Source organism: Phaenicophaeus curvirostris, chromosome 18 (assembly GCF_032191515.1).
Source record: "Phaenicophaeus curvirostris isolate KB17595 chromosome 18, BPBGC_Pcur_1.0, whole genome shotgun sequence".
Taxonomy (NCBI): Eukaryota; Metazoa; Chordata; class Aves; order Cuculiformes; family Cuculidae; genus Phaenicophaeus; species Phaenicophaeus curvirostris.
This window is the reverse complement of record NC_091409.1, coordinates 6,293,700-6,311,793: the sequence shown is the minus strand read 5'-3', so window position 1 is coordinate 6,311,793 and position 18,094 is coordinate 6,293,700. Positions and strand designations below refer to the sequence as shown.

General features: G+C 46.7%; 1 protein-coding gene across 1 annotated transcript in view; it reads right to left on the bottom strand.

The window, feature by feature from the left end:
• Positions 1-345: 345 nt before the first annotated feature.
• Positions 346-18,094, bottom strand: part of SLCO4A1 (solute carrier organic anion transporter family member 4A1) — a 28,093-nt gene continuing 10,344 nt past the window's right edge. Inside the window, exons 2-12 of the mRNA XM_069872155.1 lie at positions 14,588-15,564; positions 13,543-13,633; positions 12,621-12,742; positions 12,228-12,339; positions 6,879-7,033; positions 6,032-6,227; positions 5,307-5,472; positions 4,526-4,698; positions 4,163-4,227; positions 3,499-3,647; positions 346-2,728 (exon numbers count right to left, since the gene is read on the bottom strand). Coding sequence (XP_069728256.1) covers positions 2,579-2,728; positions 3,499-3,647; positions 4,163-4,227; positions 4,526-4,698; positions 5,307-5,472; positions 6,032-6,227; positions 6,879-7,033; positions 12,228-12,339; positions 12,621-12,742; positions 13,543-13,633; positions 14,588-15,410 — 2,202 coding nt within the window. The 5' untranslated portion in view covers positions 15,411-15,564 and the 3' untranslated portion in view covers positions 346-2,578. The remainder of the gene's footprint in view (positions 2,729-3,498; positions 3,648-4,162; positions 4,228-4,525; positions 4,699-5,306; positions 5,473-6,031; positions 6,228-6,878; positions 7,034-12,227; positions 12,340-12,620; positions 12,743-13,542; positions 13,634-14,587; positions 15,565-18,094) is intronic.

Sequence of the window (18,094 nt, the reverse complement as noted above, 5' to 3'; positions counted from 1 at the left end):
AAAACAATTATCCTGTCTCAGGAAGAAGGTGTAATTCAGTAGGAGACATCAGCTCACAGGATCTCAATGTCACCTGCTGTCCCACCAATCTGATGCTGCTGCCTGCAGCTCCTGCATTCATAAAGGGCTTTAACACCATGATTTAAACACAAACCTAAATCCAAATTCTCATCCTTGGAGACAGCACAATGACCTGTAGAGAAGCCTGGACCACCATGGGGTGGCCCTGACCCCAGTAGCAGGAGGCCCTGCAGAATGAGCTTCCCAGGCAGCACGGATCCAACCCACACTTGCCAGGAGAGCAGCAAGGAAAGGGCAATGACTGATGAAAAACACACACACAAGTACCTGTGAAATACTGATTATATTTCTATGCTTTTATAGCAATATAATACTTCATATGAGACTGAGAAACATACTTTCAAATATTTTAAAGTTACCTGTACACCTATATAACCTTTTCATAGAACAGGAACACTGTGTTGCTCCTTGCTTAAATCCATGAATTATTGGTCCCACAGCAACATAACAAATGCCCAGAATCTACAAGCTTTCTTTTGCTCTCGAAACACCACACTTGGATAAGCTCATTTTATAAACACTAGAATTGCATTGCAATATCCATATATATATAAAGGAAAACTTCTACCTTTCATAAATACCTCAATACATAAAATAAATTTCCAAGATACATTCATGCGTTTTCCCCATCTAAGGTCCCTGCTTGTACCTGAAATGTCTGTAAGCTGAGAAGAGCAATCACTGGCCAGGACTTGGAGACAGGCTCCAAACCCAGGTGAAAATTAGGAAGAAACCTTTGGCGTCTGGGTGCTGTTGAGGTTAACTCCTGTGTCTGTGGGTATAACCCCTTCTCCCTGGAAAAAACAGGGCTCTACGGCGTGCAGTGCCCCAAAGCTGCACCAGCTACCCATGTTCCAGCAGCCAAAAGCCACCCTCCATCTCACCTTTAGCACTTCTAATTTTTCCAGACCCTCCCAGTACTTGATGGAGGCTGGGAAACAAGGGCTTTGGAAATGGGAAGGTCAGTATATGGAAAGAAATCTGTGAAGGGAAGAAGCTTCTTTCTCAACCGCTGCTCAAGGAGTAATGATCAGCCTGAAGATCAATCAGGCTCCCAGTGCCACTGTCCCCATCTGCAATGGGAACAGCTTCACCTCTGCTCTGAGAGTGGGTCCTTTGCTAATGAAGGAAGCAAATGCTAATCCTGTGCCCATTTATGAAAGTATAAATACACAAAATATACAAAACCATCTACAAAGTAATTTTAAGTAGCAGCTGCCAGAAAAGAAGCACCAGTTTTGCAGCTCAATGCAGGTTCCGTCCCTGTGAACATGGTTTATACAGTGTTGGACTCCAGGGCTGGCCGCAGCCCTTCCCCAGAGCTGTACCTGGATTGCGTGGCTGTGCAAATACAGGTAGATTAAGCACTAACCTTGCCTGATCCGGGTTGAGGGGGGAGCCAGACATCACACCTGCCCACACTCCACTTTTCCTCCTCAGCAAGGTCCTGGTCAGTATTGCAAATGCACATTCAAAGGTCATTGTGGGAATGCTGCCTTCTCTACTTGCAAGCAGGCCAGTTCCAAGTCAGCATCCCCTTTCCGCAAGGCAGTCTGTCACTAGGGCAAGCAACCCCTTAAGCTACCTGTCTAGAGACAAATTAAATTCATTCTGAGTTTCCTCATCTACCCAAACTCAAAAGTCTTTACAGAGCAAGTGAAGAAAAGCTTTGCATAGATCTCTATCTCATGTCTTCCTGCACCCAACAAACAGCAAGAAAGAAGTTCAAGTTTTGCACAGTACATTACAAAAGGCATAACCTTCAAATAAAGCAAGAAAAAAAATAAAGAAAGAAGTGCCACCATGGTGTAAACCCTGCAATGAAATGAGGCAGTGAACACAGTGCTTGGCAACTCTCAGGGACAGCTGCCTGTAGTGTCCTGATGAATTTGTTAGACAAATCTCATCTCAAGCCAATCTCTCAATGCACAGTAATGTGAATTTGCATAATGAAATAACCTGCTCCTGAATAAAAGGAGCAACACTGTATGTCACAGGAAGGAGGAGGACCCTGTTAGGGCTGTCTGCTTTGCATACAGTAGTTTAAGGGCCAGTCGTCTTCTTCGTAATGCAGACTTCAGGGCAGCAAAGCAATTTTCAGGCATGGGAAGTCTCAACAGAAGTTTTGCTACAGTTGCCTTTATAATTGAGATGTTAGGGTCCAGGTCCTCTGGTGGTTTAAAGCCCACGTGCTCCATTGGAGTTACCGGTGCTTATTTCCACAAGTGGAGAATGAGGTCCTTGCTTGTCACAGACAGAATAAAGCTAAGGTAGCCCTTTCTTTAAATAAAATTAAATAACTGCACATGGCGTCAGCACACAATTTTCCTTGTGCTCCTGCTGTTAAGAAAATAGCAAGCACATAAGTGGTTAATTAAATTATTTCTCTTGAACTACAAAAGTGATATTACTACTAATTTAAAAACCCCTTGGGACTTTGTAATGTCTTCTCATCTTATCTTTGAGACCGAGAAAGTCAGTTCCACGCGTACAAGCTCTATATATCCTCTTCAGCTGGCAGCGAAGGTTTGTGTTCCTGGAGGTCACAGTTGCCGTTTTCAGATGCATCTGAGCTGCCTGGAACAGATTCTGGTGGCGGGGGTTTGTAGAGTAAACAGGCAACTATAAAGAAGGTTGTTCCAAGCACCTGCAGCCACAAAGACATCTCATTACTCTCCGCTCCCACCAAACCCATGTGCCTAGCGCTCATTTGCTATGAGATTTGCAGACCAAGCTTTGGGGAAGAGGTGGTGCTGAAGGCACAGAGCCAGAGCAGGTGAAAACTTCAGCTTAACCAGCCTCACAGCAATGGGACAGTGACAACTGGGAAAGATGTTCAGCCCCACATGGACAACTGGAGCACAGTGCTGTGTGGACCAACACCCCTTCAGCCATCTGCTCGAAGGCTTTTGAAAGCTTCTTTATCTCAGCGACACTATTATCTATGGCAAGTACTTGCTCGGGAGCAGTTAAAATGATGGCATTCAGCTAATAAATAAAAAACACAGAGCTAAGCTCTCTTATTTTCTAGCAGTAATCAGGGAATGGTTATTTACAGCCTGCCCACAATGCCATCCCTCACTCCCACTAACACATTGCAGTTATATATTTTACTCCATTTCTAGCAAAAAACACATTGGTAACTGTTGGGACAGGAGATATTTCATATGGTGCAACAGAAGCTGTAAGCCTAGAAAGTAATGGGAATTTAAGACAACGATGGTGCCTGAAGCACCATTACCTGGCAAGAAGCAAATGGAGCTTTTCCCTTCCCTGCAAACTTTTCTTGTGTGAAGGTCTACTTTGGGCTCAGGGGGCAGATCAGGACAACCCAATTTTGTAAAGTTCTCTCCCAAAAAGCTACCTCCTAAAGACCTGCTTGCTTTGTCAGAGAGTGAAGTTATCAGGCAGCATCACCTTGTAGACCAGTCCAGCGACGAGGGTGTATCGGCTCATGGCTGAATTCTGGTAAATGTAGCAAGAACCTTGCTCGCCGCACTGGTCCTGCCAGAGCAGGCAGGATTTATCGATCATGGACCCAAAGGCAATGGGGCCAGGAATTCCACCTGTGGGAAGAGAGAGCAGACCTTCAGTTTAGGCGGCACCTATTCATCAACACTGCAAGACGTAAGGTGCTTGCAGAAAAGCATCAGGCTCTGCTGCTACCATGATTAAGCAAACTCATCCTGCAACATCTAGAGCCACAAAGCATCCAAAATACACTGAATTTCAAGATCTGAGAGGCCAGTGGGTCTTTTGACTGTCCTGATCTACATGCTGCACGAGAGCTAAGGGATGTACACAAGAGCTTCAAGGCCTCCTTTTTTCTTAAAGGAAGGACACAATGCTCCTCTACCCCACCCATGATGTTTACAGAACCCTTCATTCAGTTTGCAAATGATATGCAAGAGGAATTAGGTTTTTCTGAATGACAGCAAACAAGAGAAAGCACCCTCCTTTCAACAGGTCATGTCCTACCCTCTTCTCTTCCAACCCAACATATTTTGTTCCTAGGTAACAGTTTGGCACGTGCCTCACAAAGCCAACAAACCATACAAAGCACAAGTTCACTGCTCCATACCTAGTGTTCGTACTACAATCCACTGGATCCCAAGCGCGAATGATCTTTGCCTGTCGGAGACACACCTGGGGAACAAACAGAGACTGCTTAAAAATGCTTCCAGGCTGCACGGCACCTCCCTGTGCCTGTCATGCACTTGGGTCCAGCAGGTCTGGGACCTCCATCCACTCTAGAGATCCAAGTGCAACGTTCCCTCCACACACTGCTGCAAACTAGGACACACGTGTGTTCCATGTCAGAGCTTAGAGCTGTCAATGCTAAAATTTGCTTTCTGAATTGTACAGGGAAGGGAATTAGTGGCTTGAGCAAGCAAAGAGGTGGATTTTGTAGTGCTGGTGGAGGACGATGTGATCCCATGCTTACCGGAGAGTGGCAGTCAGGGCAGGAATACTGCTCAGGAAGGTGAAGAGGATCACCACGAACATGAAGAACAGGAGCAGAGGCTTTTTCGCACAAGAGGAGGTGCATTTCCCTGCCTCTGCATGGCCGGGGCCGGACTGGGGGGTTTTGTCAACACAGCTACACTCATAATAGACCTGAAAAAGAAAGGTGAGTGGGTGATTTGCCAGGGAGAGCATGGAGATAGTCAAAGCTTCAAAAAAAAAAAGAAATTCAGGGAAGGTAGAAACCAGCTGGTTTCACTCCTGCAGCGGAGGGAAGCAGAAATCAATCTGCATTCTTGACACACCTCTGTTTCAAAACAGGTTATTAAATAAAAGAGATTAACTTTGCCAGGCAACCTTTGAATGCTGAAAGCCATCATTACCCTTCTCGAATCTTTGCCTGTCTTAGGAGTGGCATGCTGGAAAGATCAGGAGGTCCATCATGTTCATTGAAGACCCAAAACAAGCACTGGGACAGGACTTAGGTGCCTACCGACCTTCCTCCACCTGCCTGGGTGATTTACCACGATTTCAGCAGTTTGACCCAGAGTGAGGCAAAACCAAAGCTGGGCACATTGAGGGAATTGAAGCAGGGCAACCTCAGGATGCTCTCTGCCTTCATCCCAGGTGGTGCCTGAGAGCATCCATCCTGTACTGGGATTTTACATCGATTTGTAGCAAAGCTCAACCCTGCAGTCACTTTTCCGAGTTGGCAAAGGAAGTGTCACTGCTTTGTCAATACATAGTGTTTTCAGACATACCTTCTTGCCATTCCTGAGCTTCTCAGACACTTTTCTGCAGCCAGCATGGCAAGGAGAGTAATACATGATATCATCGCTCCCGCAGACAGGGCTGTAGGTCTCCTGTAGACACCCACACTCGGCGTTGCAGGCTGCTGTCAGGTTTAGGTGGCCACCAGACAAAGCACTATGTGAAACACAGGAGCAGTCAGTGGGGAGACACTGAACAGCATTTTCAAGGAGGAGAGGTTGGTAGGAGATGTGGTGGAGTCCCAGGTAGCATAAAGTCAGGCTTGGGAAGGGTTTCATCTCACACAATTTTAACCATGAACAGGAATCATGACCTGGAGCTATTTACCACAGCTACTTAGGGAGTTTAAGTGACCAGCTCATAGTTAAACACCTCCATTTGGAGATGAGATTCCCACTGTTAGTCCATTTTATCCCACTGGACAGAGATGGAAGACTCTAGGAAGACAACTGAAGAGTGGAGTATTGTGCACTTGGGCACTGCTGATCTCCCTCCCTTCACTAAAGAGAGAGTCTCTTCCTAAACTCCAGCTAGATGCAAAAATTCAGACATCTCTGTTGGGAGTTTCACCCTCAGTATCTGCTTGAAGACTGACTGGACATTATCCTCCACCACCACCACCACATTGACACAACTACCACCAGCACCATGGATTTGGAGTTATCCTCCTAGTAACCAGGGCCATGCAGCGCACGACAGACGGGATGATTATTACCTTCCCCCATACATCTGGGTTACTCCTGCCATCGGCACGTTAGGACAGTGAATAAAAAAAATGAAAATAGCCAGCAGACTTGACACTGTGCAAAGTAAACACAATTTGATGATTCCTGAACAGCGGAGTTTAAATTTATTCACGAGGAATCCTCCAAGGAATGTGCCTCCCCCTCCAGCTGGCACGACAAGATAACCTGAAAAAGAGGAAAAAAAACCCAAAACCCACAAGCAAGTGGTTAGCAAGGAGTTTGCATGTCTGAATACATTAACAGCAGTGTGTCTACGTGAGAATAACCCCTTGGTTGCTGCATGGCTTCTTGGTAGGAGTTTAGTGGACTACAGTAGGTGGTCCTCCGTAACTGCTCAGCAACACGGCAGGAGCCCGGTAAGGCAGCTTTTCCTACTTAAAGATCTTAAAGAGACTCTGAGAAGCTCATGATGATGCTTGTTGGACATCCCTTCCTCAGTCTACAGTACGGCAGTGAGGATCTCAGTTTCTAGATGCTGACAAAATGTGTCCCCCAGTTCAGACATCCCACTAGTTAAGGTTTCCTGAGAATACCCTAGAAGGAACAGGTTACAATTATTTTGCCTTCCTCTAGAGGGTAACAGATGGCTACAGAAGTGACATATTTCTTCCTGATGTCAGTAGATACAGTTCTGAAAATGCACTTTGTACAGATGTGCTGTCGCAAAACGATCCTATCTAATAGCTGAAGATGATAACTGCTCTGTAAATGAACTGCAAAGAGTGCTTGTCTCCATTCTAAATGAGCTCCATTCTAAATGGCGCTCTATTATTTCTAAGCAAAATGAAAATAAATAGCAAAAACCTGTTATCTTACCAAAAAACGTAGCAGCTTCAGAGGCACTTAAACTAAACTGAGACTCCAGGAACTTGGGTCCAAAGGTGGACATCCCAGCAATGAGGGTGGCTTCGGTTGCTCCTGCTAAGCAGAGGAAGATGAAGGTGGGGTTCTTCAGAAGCAGCAGTACTGACCTGGGAAGGACAAATATGCTACAATTGAGTCACTGTGACATTTTGATTCCAGGTCTGTCCCTTACCTTCAAGTCAGAAGAACTACAAAACAAGGCAGCACCCCGCCACACTGTGTTCCTCTGGGAGAAAAATCCAAAACAGAGCTAACTGCAGTTTAAAAGATCAGTGAGCTCCTCCACACAACAGCCAAGGAAGGATGCTGAGGGTACCCTCACCTCTCCCTATCTACCTGCACAGAGTAGATGTTGCTGCTCTGTGAAGATGTGTCTCCATTGAGGGTGGGGATCAACGTGTTTGTCCTCAAACTCTGCCTTTATCTATAATGTCTGCCATGTGCCAGCCTGCTCTGGTTCTTGTTCCTACTGGGCATTGACCTGACTACCTTCAGGTGCCCAGGACACATGCCTACCCCAACCATCTTTTATAGTGCTGCTGGCTACAGCCAACCACCTCAGGAATCTGAGGAACATCAACCAAACATCTAAATCAGGAGGGAATAATCTGGGACTCTTTTCTGTGGACCTCATGAGGGCACCAGATGGGTCAGTTTATCTCATGTGCATGTTCAAAACTGGAACTCGATACCAGCACTGTATGACATAACACACATTCAGGGTACCCACAACTTCTATGTGGATGATTTCAGCAGTAATTTTTCAACATTTAAGATGAGGCTGAGTATTTTCCATTTCTAAATAGGGTAACACTGAAAGAACACTACTTCTGACCAAACTGCAATCATTTTAAGGTTTTACTAGTCTCTGATGGCAGTTACTGTGGGACTCTTGACTCAGCTAAGAGCAAGGAACAAAGTTGTGTCACATCCTCACGTTTGCACACGCTACTCATGCACCCGTGTCTCCATGAGAATAACAATCTCTGATAACCATGGGAGTTTTGCAGCTCAGAGGAAACAGCAAGCAAGCCCTTCTATATGGAAAACACCTCCAAGACACCTTATATCTCAGTGGAAAACAGAAAGCAATCTTTCTCCCATAACCTAAGCACAGTTTTACTTTAAGCTTAATGTATAAGTTGAGCAAATACATTTTATTTTCAACCCATCGGGATTTAGTAGAGCCATAGATATGCCTGAAAAATTGCCATGTGTCATTTATATGCAGAAAGACAATCCAGCAACAATTCCAGCTCTGAGACACATAAAAACCCTCAGGCACATGGGATGGTCTCAATTATCTCTCACTATCTCGGATATTGGACTAAGAGGGTTGACACTGCTTTGCAGAGAGAATGTCAATCTCGTTACAAAATGCCATGGCACGACTTTCCTTAAGCCTAGCCCAGACCAGTATTACAGATCACCCCATTTCTGAGAGAGACACAAACCCATCACCCTCAGCAAAAGCAACCACAGAGATGCTGTGGGATGCTCGCTGAATTGAAAGGGAAGGTCCCTTAGCACCTACTGCTTCGGAATCAACGTGAAATCAGAGGAAACCTACTGTAGTACAAATGAGTGAGAGCCTTGCTGTGGCTCAGCACCAGACTTATGCAACTTTACCCATATAAAGTGGAGGTTTTCATTATACCAAAAGAACAAAGAAGCTGAAAGACAGAAATACCACACATTCCTACACTCTGATTACAGGGGGCTTTATACAGATCATGGTCTAGTTGTTGGCATTAGTTTGCTAAACTATTTTCCAGGAATGATCTTTTTGACTATGCTTTATTTAAAGGCACAAAGTCTAATCTCTTAGCAAGAAAAATACTTGTAGACCTTGTGGCTGACGTAGAAAATATACAATGCCTTCACATTTTTTCAATTCAAAAGAAAAGAGAGAAGTCATACCCTGGCACTAGCCTGACTTCATGCCTGTTGGCCAAAGGTTACATGTTAGACTTGCAGGTAGGAAAACGTAGAGGAACTCCTTTCAGTGCTAACAGTAAGGATTTACTTACGTAATTTAATCTGTTTGTAGACAGAAGACGCAGTTGTGAGGAGCTACGGCACGTAAAACCTTACCAAAGTTAACACAGACCTTTTCATTGCTATCAGCAGGACTTTCAACACAGTCAGAAACCACCTAACTCTTGAATAGTCTTGACTGTCCTCAGTTCTTGCAGCCAAAGGGATTTCAGGAGGCTCAGCACTGCCAAGAGAAGAATCTCACCATCTATAAAAGCCTGATCCTGTAAACTTTTATTGATATGAGCACATATCAGTGCTTTTTCCTCGCATAATGGTCCTGCTGAGTAGGTTGGGACCACCTTTACTATCAAAGCCTGCTCCTCTGAGAAATGCTTGGATGCCCAGGACAGCCCAGACTGTAACAGTATGGCCACAAGCTAATGAGTCATTAACAACAGACAGATATTTATACAATCTTAAAGCGTGTGAATAGGGGCTTTGGCAGCACAAAGTTGACACCTACTGTCATCACCACCAAGTGAAGGGAGGACATTCCTGTACATCCCACAGGGATGTAAACCAACCTCCCTTTACAACACACAGGTGCTGTAGTAAAGCCATGCAACAAACTGAAGCTCCACCGTGCCACCTAATCCAAGAGTGATGAGTGAAATATTCACTGTAGCTTCTCAGGTTGAGGATCAGGGCCTGACAGAACGGTGAGCAATCCTCCCACAGATTCTAGTGCACAGCTTGCTAGGACAAAGCATCCTCTCCTGGCACAGCTCTGTGTCTTCTGTCTGAATCCCTCTGCACTGACAGCAGGGGTTACTTCATGAAAGCAATCATATGGAGCCAGAGAAAGGAAAATTCTATTTTATCAGGCCTTTTCAACCCAAGAATTAAGACAGAAGTCTCTTCAGAGCAGAGGATTAAGCTGTATGGGCTGCATTCCTGTAAGCTCTTGCTATTAGGGAGCACTGTGAATACAGCAATTCATTAAGCTCACTTAGAAAGGACCTGATAGCATGGAACAGTATTTTATTTCATCAGTATTTCTGCTTATCTTTGTGAGACTCTTACTACCCATGCTGTGAGAAAATGTGTAGCACTTGATCCCTTACTAAAACAAAAGCAACAGTGTCCTTTGGCCTCGCTCTCCAGCCTGGCCCACGTGTCCCCAAGAGCTGCACGCACAGATGTGATCTCCTTTTTAATGCAAGTTTCCAGAATAGCAAGCCTTTAAGGCACTCCCCTTTTATTAATCAAAACCAGGGTACACAAAAGTCTGTTGGGTTTTTGTTTTCAAATGAAAACCACACTAAGTTCTGGACTGATCCAAATTATTTGATGTGAGTTGCTCACCCCCGGCAACTTGGTCTTCAGGAACAACAGGTGAAAGAAGATGCTCCTGTAGTGTCTCTGTACCTGCTGCCAGACAACCTTCACCAAGAAACAGGGGGTGCTTTGTTCCAAATAAGCAAGAAAAGCATCGACCACTGAATTCCACCCCTCTCTGCTACCCTGTTTGTATTGGTCTTAGTCATAACCTTATCATTATTGAAATGCAAGTTTTGAATTTAATTTCCTTGCGGAGAATAAGCCATGACCTCGGCAAATGGCACCCAGTCAAGAATGCTATTTAATAACAGTATTGAAACCTGTTCAATGGAATGGTCTTCAGAAAACTGCCTTAACCCCTGGTTATGAAGACTCCAGGAATTTCAGACCAATGTGAGTACTTGTGTTGACACAACACAGCTCAACTGCTGCTGAAAACTCCCGTAGTGAGCACCTGCTTCAGTGCTCCTCTGCCAGGGCAAAGGCAAACACCGCAACTGAAGTTCAGAAGCGACTGCTGGCAGCAGCACAGGGTCTGGCAGCGTTGAATGTTTGCCTTTGCATTGGGCAGCAATCACACATGGATACAAACTCCTCCCTAAGAGCAGTCCCGGGAGAAATGCAAAAAAGAAAAAAAACCTTTTTGACTGCAAGCTCTGAAAGGAATTGGTAACCAGGTATCTCAGCAACATCCAGAGCTTGTGCACCACCTAAACCCAAGCTATACAAGAAAACCCAAGCCTAAAGAGAGCTGGGGATGGACTGTTTACAAAGGCTTGTAGTGATAGGACTAGGGGCAATGGGTATAAACTGGAGAGGGGAAGATTTAGACTAGAAATAAGGAAGAATTTCTTCATGACAAGAGTTGTGAGGCAACAGGTTGCTTGGGGAAGTGGTGGCTGCCCCTCCCTGGAGGTGTTCAAGGCCAGGTTGGATGGACCTTGGGCAGCCTGATCCAGTGCGAAGTGTCCCTGTCCATGGCAGGGGGGTTGGAACTAGATGACCTTTAAGGTCCCTTCCAACACAAACCATTCTATAACTCTGTTTTTCCACTGAACCGATTTTGCCTGCTCCAAGCTCTCCCCCTGCCCTCCATACAACTCAACACAGAAGCAAATCATAAACGATTTCAAAGACCCATAGCAAATGTTTCCAGCTTAAAAGACCACATTCGACTTTGGCCTTTTGCTTGGTTCCATCCAGAATCCCTTTAAACCATGTCCTACCAAACCTCCTTCGCTGCGAGCACGCTTCCCAAGCAGTAGCCCTGGGATTAAGCACGCTGCTGTGTCACTGTTTTGCAGGAGAGATAAGAAGTGGGAACGCATAAAACGAGGCTGCAGGATGCAAAGGCAAAAGGAAAAAAAAAGAGGAAACTAAGTACAAAAGAGAAAGGGAACTGAAAGCTACTGTGCGGGATATCTTGTTCTGTGGTTTTGCAATAGAGCTGTAAGAGTTGGGGGTTTTGTTTCCTGTCTTTTCTCATTAAAAGGACAAAACCGGAATCTAACATGAGCAAAAATGGAGGAAAGGAAGATAAGCCCCAAGAGGACAGAGAGGAGGAGCAGTTGGATAACACCTAATTGGGCCAGGTGAGGCCAGACACAGGCAGAGAGGAAGAAATAACGGGGAGAGGGCATGAGGTGGCAATGCCTGGGCATCTCCTGTCACCTAAAGGTTGGCACCAAGCCACTCTCAGTGAAACCCAGCATGTTGCATATGAGTGCAGGTGGATCTTCACACGGACGTGAGCTTCTGAAAACCACAGGCAGGACCAGCCCTTTGTTCCTTGCTCTCCACACGATCCCCAGCACAATTTCTAGTTCAACCCATCTGCTGAGAGCCCCCAGCTGCTGACAGGACCAGCATTTTGCAACCTTACAACCTCCCCTGTAAGAAAGTGTCATTCGCTATGTCTGAAGACGGGCAAAACCTTTTAGCTAGCACCACAGAAAGATCAGCATGGAGCAGTTTTCTCACCGAGGCAGATCTTTAACTGTTTTCCCAAAGTCTGGGTCCGATGCTTTTATGTGGCTCCCATCCTTTAGCTGATGAGCCTCTGACACCCTCATAACGATGTACCGCTGGGATCCTGAAAATGAGAGTCAAAAAGGAATAAGGAGCATGTGAGACATGGGATGGGGATGCTACCAAAGCAGTAGACCTGCATGTGGAAAATACAAAGTGACATTCTCCCTCCATTGCTTGGCTGCAGCCGCAGGGGTGAAATCCATACAGGAGTTACAATTTAAACCCTGGAAGCTCTCTCCCAGCCCTTATGTCCCCAGCCACATGGGTGCACAAGCATGTGCCCCAAAGCAAGTGTGAGTTCTGTGCATCCCTAGCACCCTTTCCCTTGGTGGGGCCGTGTACCTGGGAGGCGGTGCGGGTACCCCAGGATGGGGATGGAGATGAGGAGGGAGGCTGCTCCAGCCCCGAGAAAGCCGATCCACCACGCTCCCACCCACAGCGTGTTCTCCGGGGCAATGTCGATCCTGTAAGAAACGAAGCCAAACGGACACAAAGGAGAGAGGAGGCAGTTTGAGAGCGAGCAGAACAGCTTGGTGTGACTCTTGTAGAGGCATCAGCGAAGGAAACCAAGCTCTGGCCTCTCCCATGGCAATCTGCTGGGGCGCCACATCCACCATTCCTCCTGCAACACCACAGCACTGCCTGCTTTAGCGGAGAGCGCAACACTTAACGAGCCCAGGGAATTACAGCATTTAATTCTCCTTTAATCTCTAGCTTGCACATTCACCTCTCCCCACTTCATTTCCTATGATCTTTGTTCCACCCCAGAGCCAACCCTTGCAAGAGAACTGATAGAACTAACCTATTCCATCCCCTGGAAACCCGTTCCCCCTTTTTAACCTATTCAGCTGCCCAAAAGCCTGTAAGGAGACAAGAATAAATTACAAATACTAAAAAGCAAGGAGGGACTAAGCATCCCGGCTGGATGACCAGGAGGACAAGCAGCACTGCTGGTAGCATTGCCTCATCAGGGAACTCATTCAAAAAATTCACCTGCTGCTCGGAGCCTCATTAGCGCAGGCAGTGCAGCGTGAGGAAGGATTTAAGCTGACAGGTTTGTCAGCAATTTTCTTCCAGCAACAGCACTAATGCAAGCCACCCTTCCAGCCCCAGCCCCCCTTGCCCCCGAAACACCGCTGAACACCATGGGCATCCTTCCACCCAGCCACTAGGTCATTGCTCTAGATTATTATTGTTATTTTCCCCCCCAAAGGAAACACATAGCATAAAGGAAAAGGAACAAAATTATTTTTTAGTAACTTACTCTCTGCCAATTTCAGTATAAATATTTAGAAACATTCCTCCTACCAGATAACCCGCTGCAGGGCCAAGGATTGCAGCAGTGTAGAAAACAGCTGAAAGGGAAAACAAGAAGTGTTAGAGGAATATCCCCACCCCACTGCCACAGATCCCTTCCCTCCTGCATCCGGGACGCTCAGCCTCCTGCCATCTCACGCTCCTCTCCCTAAACCAATGAGAAACTACACCAGACAGTTTTAATGAGTTTTTATCTCCCACTTACATCCCAGGGAAGCTTTCACATTCAACCTTGGGATTTTTAGAGCACGGAGCAGGCAAAATTGGTTCAGTGGCAAAACAGAATCATAGAATGATTTGGGTTGGAAGGGACCTTAAAGATCATCTAGTTCCATCCCCTGCCATGAGTAGGGACACCTCCCACCGGATCAGGGGCTCCAAGCCCCATCCAACCTGTCCTTGGACACCTGCAGGGATGGGGCAGCCCCTGGGCCAGGGCCTCCCCACCCTCACAGGGAAAAATTTCTTCCTAAAATCTCATCTCAATCTCCCCTCTTTCATCTTAAAACCATTCTCCCTTGCCCTGTCCCTGCACTACTAGATACAGAACCCCCTCCCAGCTTTCCTATAGCCCATTTCACTACTGGAAGGCCAGTGAAGTGCCACTAAAGGAGTGGTGTCCTCTTACACAGTTGGGCATGGCCTTAGGGTTGTTTGCCAGAGATGTCAATGCCACACACGTGCACGCAGGAGGGCTCTTCTCAGCTGGCACATAGCTGGGAGCAGAAGGCACCTCCTGATCTGCACAGCGTGTGTGGCAGAAGTGAAAATACCCAGCTGCACTTACAGTTCCTGCCTGTAAATAATTAAAACCTCCCCAACAGCTGCCACTTCCCTCCGACTACCACCTCACCCGTCGTTGGGAATCAAAGACTGAGGGCACCTCTTGTGAAACTGCTCAGTGTGGCCTGATCGGTGCCAAGACAGATGGACCAGCAACCCCTCCCATTGCCCAGCTCGTGGGTTTGAGCCACCCATCTGGCTCGACTCACCAATATACACAGGGGAGTAGTTAGTCTTGACGTTTTCATCTAAATAGGTGACGCCGAGCGTGTAGAGCGGCGTGGCTCCCATTCCGTGCAGGAACTGCCCCAGCATGAAGATGAACCTGTAGCTGGAGAGGCTGGAGGCAGCCTGGGCACAGGGCAGGCTCTGGTTCCCTCCACAGATGCCCAACTCTGCTGCCGAACGTGCCTCGTATGGTCCCGTGGTGAAGTGGGGCAAGGCGAAGAGCAGGGAGCCCAAGCCCATGACCAGCACACCCCAACCCAGCCATCGCGGCTTGTGGCCGTTCCCCCCAAAATAGCTGACGAAGGTCAAGCAGATGCACGCGGCGATGTCATAGGAGCTGGCGATCAGCCCGCTCTGGTAGCTGCGGAGGTCAAAGCGCCGCTCGATGGAGGTGATGACCGTGTTGATGAAGCCATTCACCGTCATGCCTTGCAGGAAGGAGGCCACGCAAAGGAAGAACAAGATACCCTTGGATGTGTTAAAAAGCTGTAAGCAGCCAGGGGTGAATCGCCCCCAGCCGCATGCCAGTTCCTCCCCTTCGGCTGAGACGTATTTAATCCCTTCATTGAACTGGGTCTCCTGTCCCAGGGTGGTGGAGCAGAGGGGTTCGGCACACGAGTCGGAGGGGCTGGGTGCGCTGGAAGACGCGGTGCCGTTGCTCAGCGGGGTGCCACATGCCTCTCGCCCACCTGGGGCATCGCAGGTCCAGCCAGCCTCGCCGGGAGGAGGAGATTGATGGGAGAAGTTGAGTGTCTGAGCGAAACAAAAGCTGTTTTCTCCTGTTGAATTCTGGGGCATTTCCATGAACGGGAACGCAGAGCCAAGCAGCAGGTCGAGGTGGGGCTGGTGGCCAGCGCAGCTTCGCAGGGTGGTGACGACCTGCTTATCTGGGAGGTGCAGTTTTCGTTGCTTACATCAGTAGGGAGATGGTGAAGGTTTGAGCCAAGACCATTCTGATCTGTGAAGAAAGAACTTTTACTCACGGCTTTATATAAAACCATGCTCAAAACCTTCAAATAGCGTTCTTTTATATTTTTTTTTAAATAAGTACTACCACGTTACTGCACAGTTCATCTGGATGTGTGCCCTCCACCACAGGGAGTGTTGGTACCCCAGGTACCAGGACATCATGAATATTACAGAAAAAAACCAAAACACTCAAAGGCATTAAAAAACCATCTCTAAAGGCAGTCTCCCTGCCAGCTGAAGCCCCTAACCCTCCTCTCAAAGAACCCCTGGTTAGACACCAGCCCCTCACTCCACCAGCCACAACCTCTGTCCCTCTCCTTCCCCCTGCAGAGATTGGTGTGTATAGCTACAAGTTTCCCACTGGTAAAAGTCCTTTGGTCTCCCTTTCACACTCTGCCAATAACAGTTTATAATTATCCTGAAAAGTTTCCACAGTCAGATTGATTTTATTCCAAGCCCTCAGATCTGTTTACAACTATTCAGTAAAATCCTTTCTATAACTAATTAAACTACATGCCATTGCAGAGCGAGCTGGAGGGCAGAGGCAGCTGACTCTAACCTGATTACCGATGCAGACTGCCTTCTTTCAACCATTCCTGTGCATTTCAGCACCTGATCAAGCTGGCAAACAAGAGCATTTTTTCCTCAAATACCTTGGGTGAACTATAAATATGAAAACAATAAGGCTTTCCCTTAAACACTGGTCCTAAGTGCTCAACAAATGCTAGGCAAGAACTGTTCCATTAGAGAGCATCTTCAAAGCATTCTGCGTTTCCCAATACTTTTGCCAATACATGTTTGAGAGGTTCCCAAATAAAAGTTCCTCTTGAGATGACAACCAGCCTTATCAACAGGGAATGGGATAAACGGGCACTTGTTTTCCCAATAAAATGAACCTTGTTCAGATCAGCGTAATGCTGCTGCCTTTGATAAATAAACTAACTGATCCATATGCTGCTGGAAAAATTTATTGACATTTGCTTGGTAGATAACGGTGTGCACGAGCATTCATGTGCTTCCCAGCAGGTCTTGCAGGGACCAGGGCAGGACCTGGCTGACTGTGATGCTCAATGCAGCATCAAGGTCCTGTTCCCACCCCAGAAGAGCAGAGGACAGACCATGTAGTGCAAGCAAACTTCAAACATCTGGGTCAGTAGCGCTACAACAGGTCTGATCCTCGAGGTGAGTTAAACAAATGACATACACCTTTTGAGGCAAATAATTCTGAGTTACCCCATCTGGGGAGAAGAGCACATGGAATGTTTCAGGGTCCAGATTTTAGTACGAATTTGATGATTGTGCAGGGGCAGGGAGTGCTTGGCAGCCAGAAGGGCTTTTCAGGTCCATGCTAGCCTCCTCTGGGTAACTTCTGCTTCAGTTGGTTGTGTACAGAGCAGGATAACTTTGATGTATAACACGTAAAAAAACTAACTGCAGGCATAGAAACTCTGCTGCAGTCACAGACTGTCGTAATGTGTTGGCACAAAAGGAGAATGTCTTGGATGCAAGACGATATCTTTTCACTTTTTCATCCCTCTGATGCTCTTATGACTCTTACAGCTTTAAATCTGTTTTCTCATCTCTGGACGCAATATTGGAAACAATAAATAAGTGTGCTTTAGCACTCTATTAACGTCAGAAGTGATTATTAGGAACTGGATTAGGCTCTAAGGGGAGGAACTGGTCATGTTACCCTGGTATAAATCACTGACTTCAGCTGCACGCTTCCCATATCAAGCACAAGTCTGCTGTTTCATTTGATCGCACTTGTAAAGAAGGTTGCTTGGCTGGGGACCGATTCTGCTATCACTTCTTTCAGCAGACAAAAAAGCCCATCTCCGTTAGTTAGCCAATGCAACCAGGAGCCAAGACGTCCCCAAGTGGTGAACCTTCACCCTGGAGGAAACGCTCCTACTGCCTCTTCACCAGCACTGGACTATCTCCTTTTATGTATTGATACTTCAATATTTCAGGAGTCAGTGGAGAGATTACAGCTCTTCATTCAAGTTTTCTTTTGCTTGAAGTAGCAGGAGGCTGGGCCACAGGACCGCATCATCCTCCCCTTTGACTTTGGTTACCCTAAGTCCTACTTAACAGTAAAAACACAGTGGAACATGCCCAAGAAAGCAAGCAATCTTTCCTTCAAGTGGCAGATGTTTGCCTGCACACAGAACCCTTCTCTGTCCCCAAAGCCCACGTCCTGGCCAAACCCCAATGGACCTGGGCTAACAACTTGAACCCGTTCCTGCTCTGTGCTGTCCGCTGAGCTGCTTTTTATCTCTTCAAGTATTTATATAAACTGGCAGCGACACATTCACTGGGAGTATTAGCTTTCCTAGGAGCCATATGCCACTTCAGAGGAGAAAATACAATCTTTAGGGAATAAAACCCAACCAACTTCATGCACTTCCTAATCATTCTTATTCATCTGAGCCATCCATTTATTGCTTCACATTCATCTCTGGTTTTAATGACCCAGCTGGTGATTTCTTGCTTACATTGAATCAGCCCCAATGCTA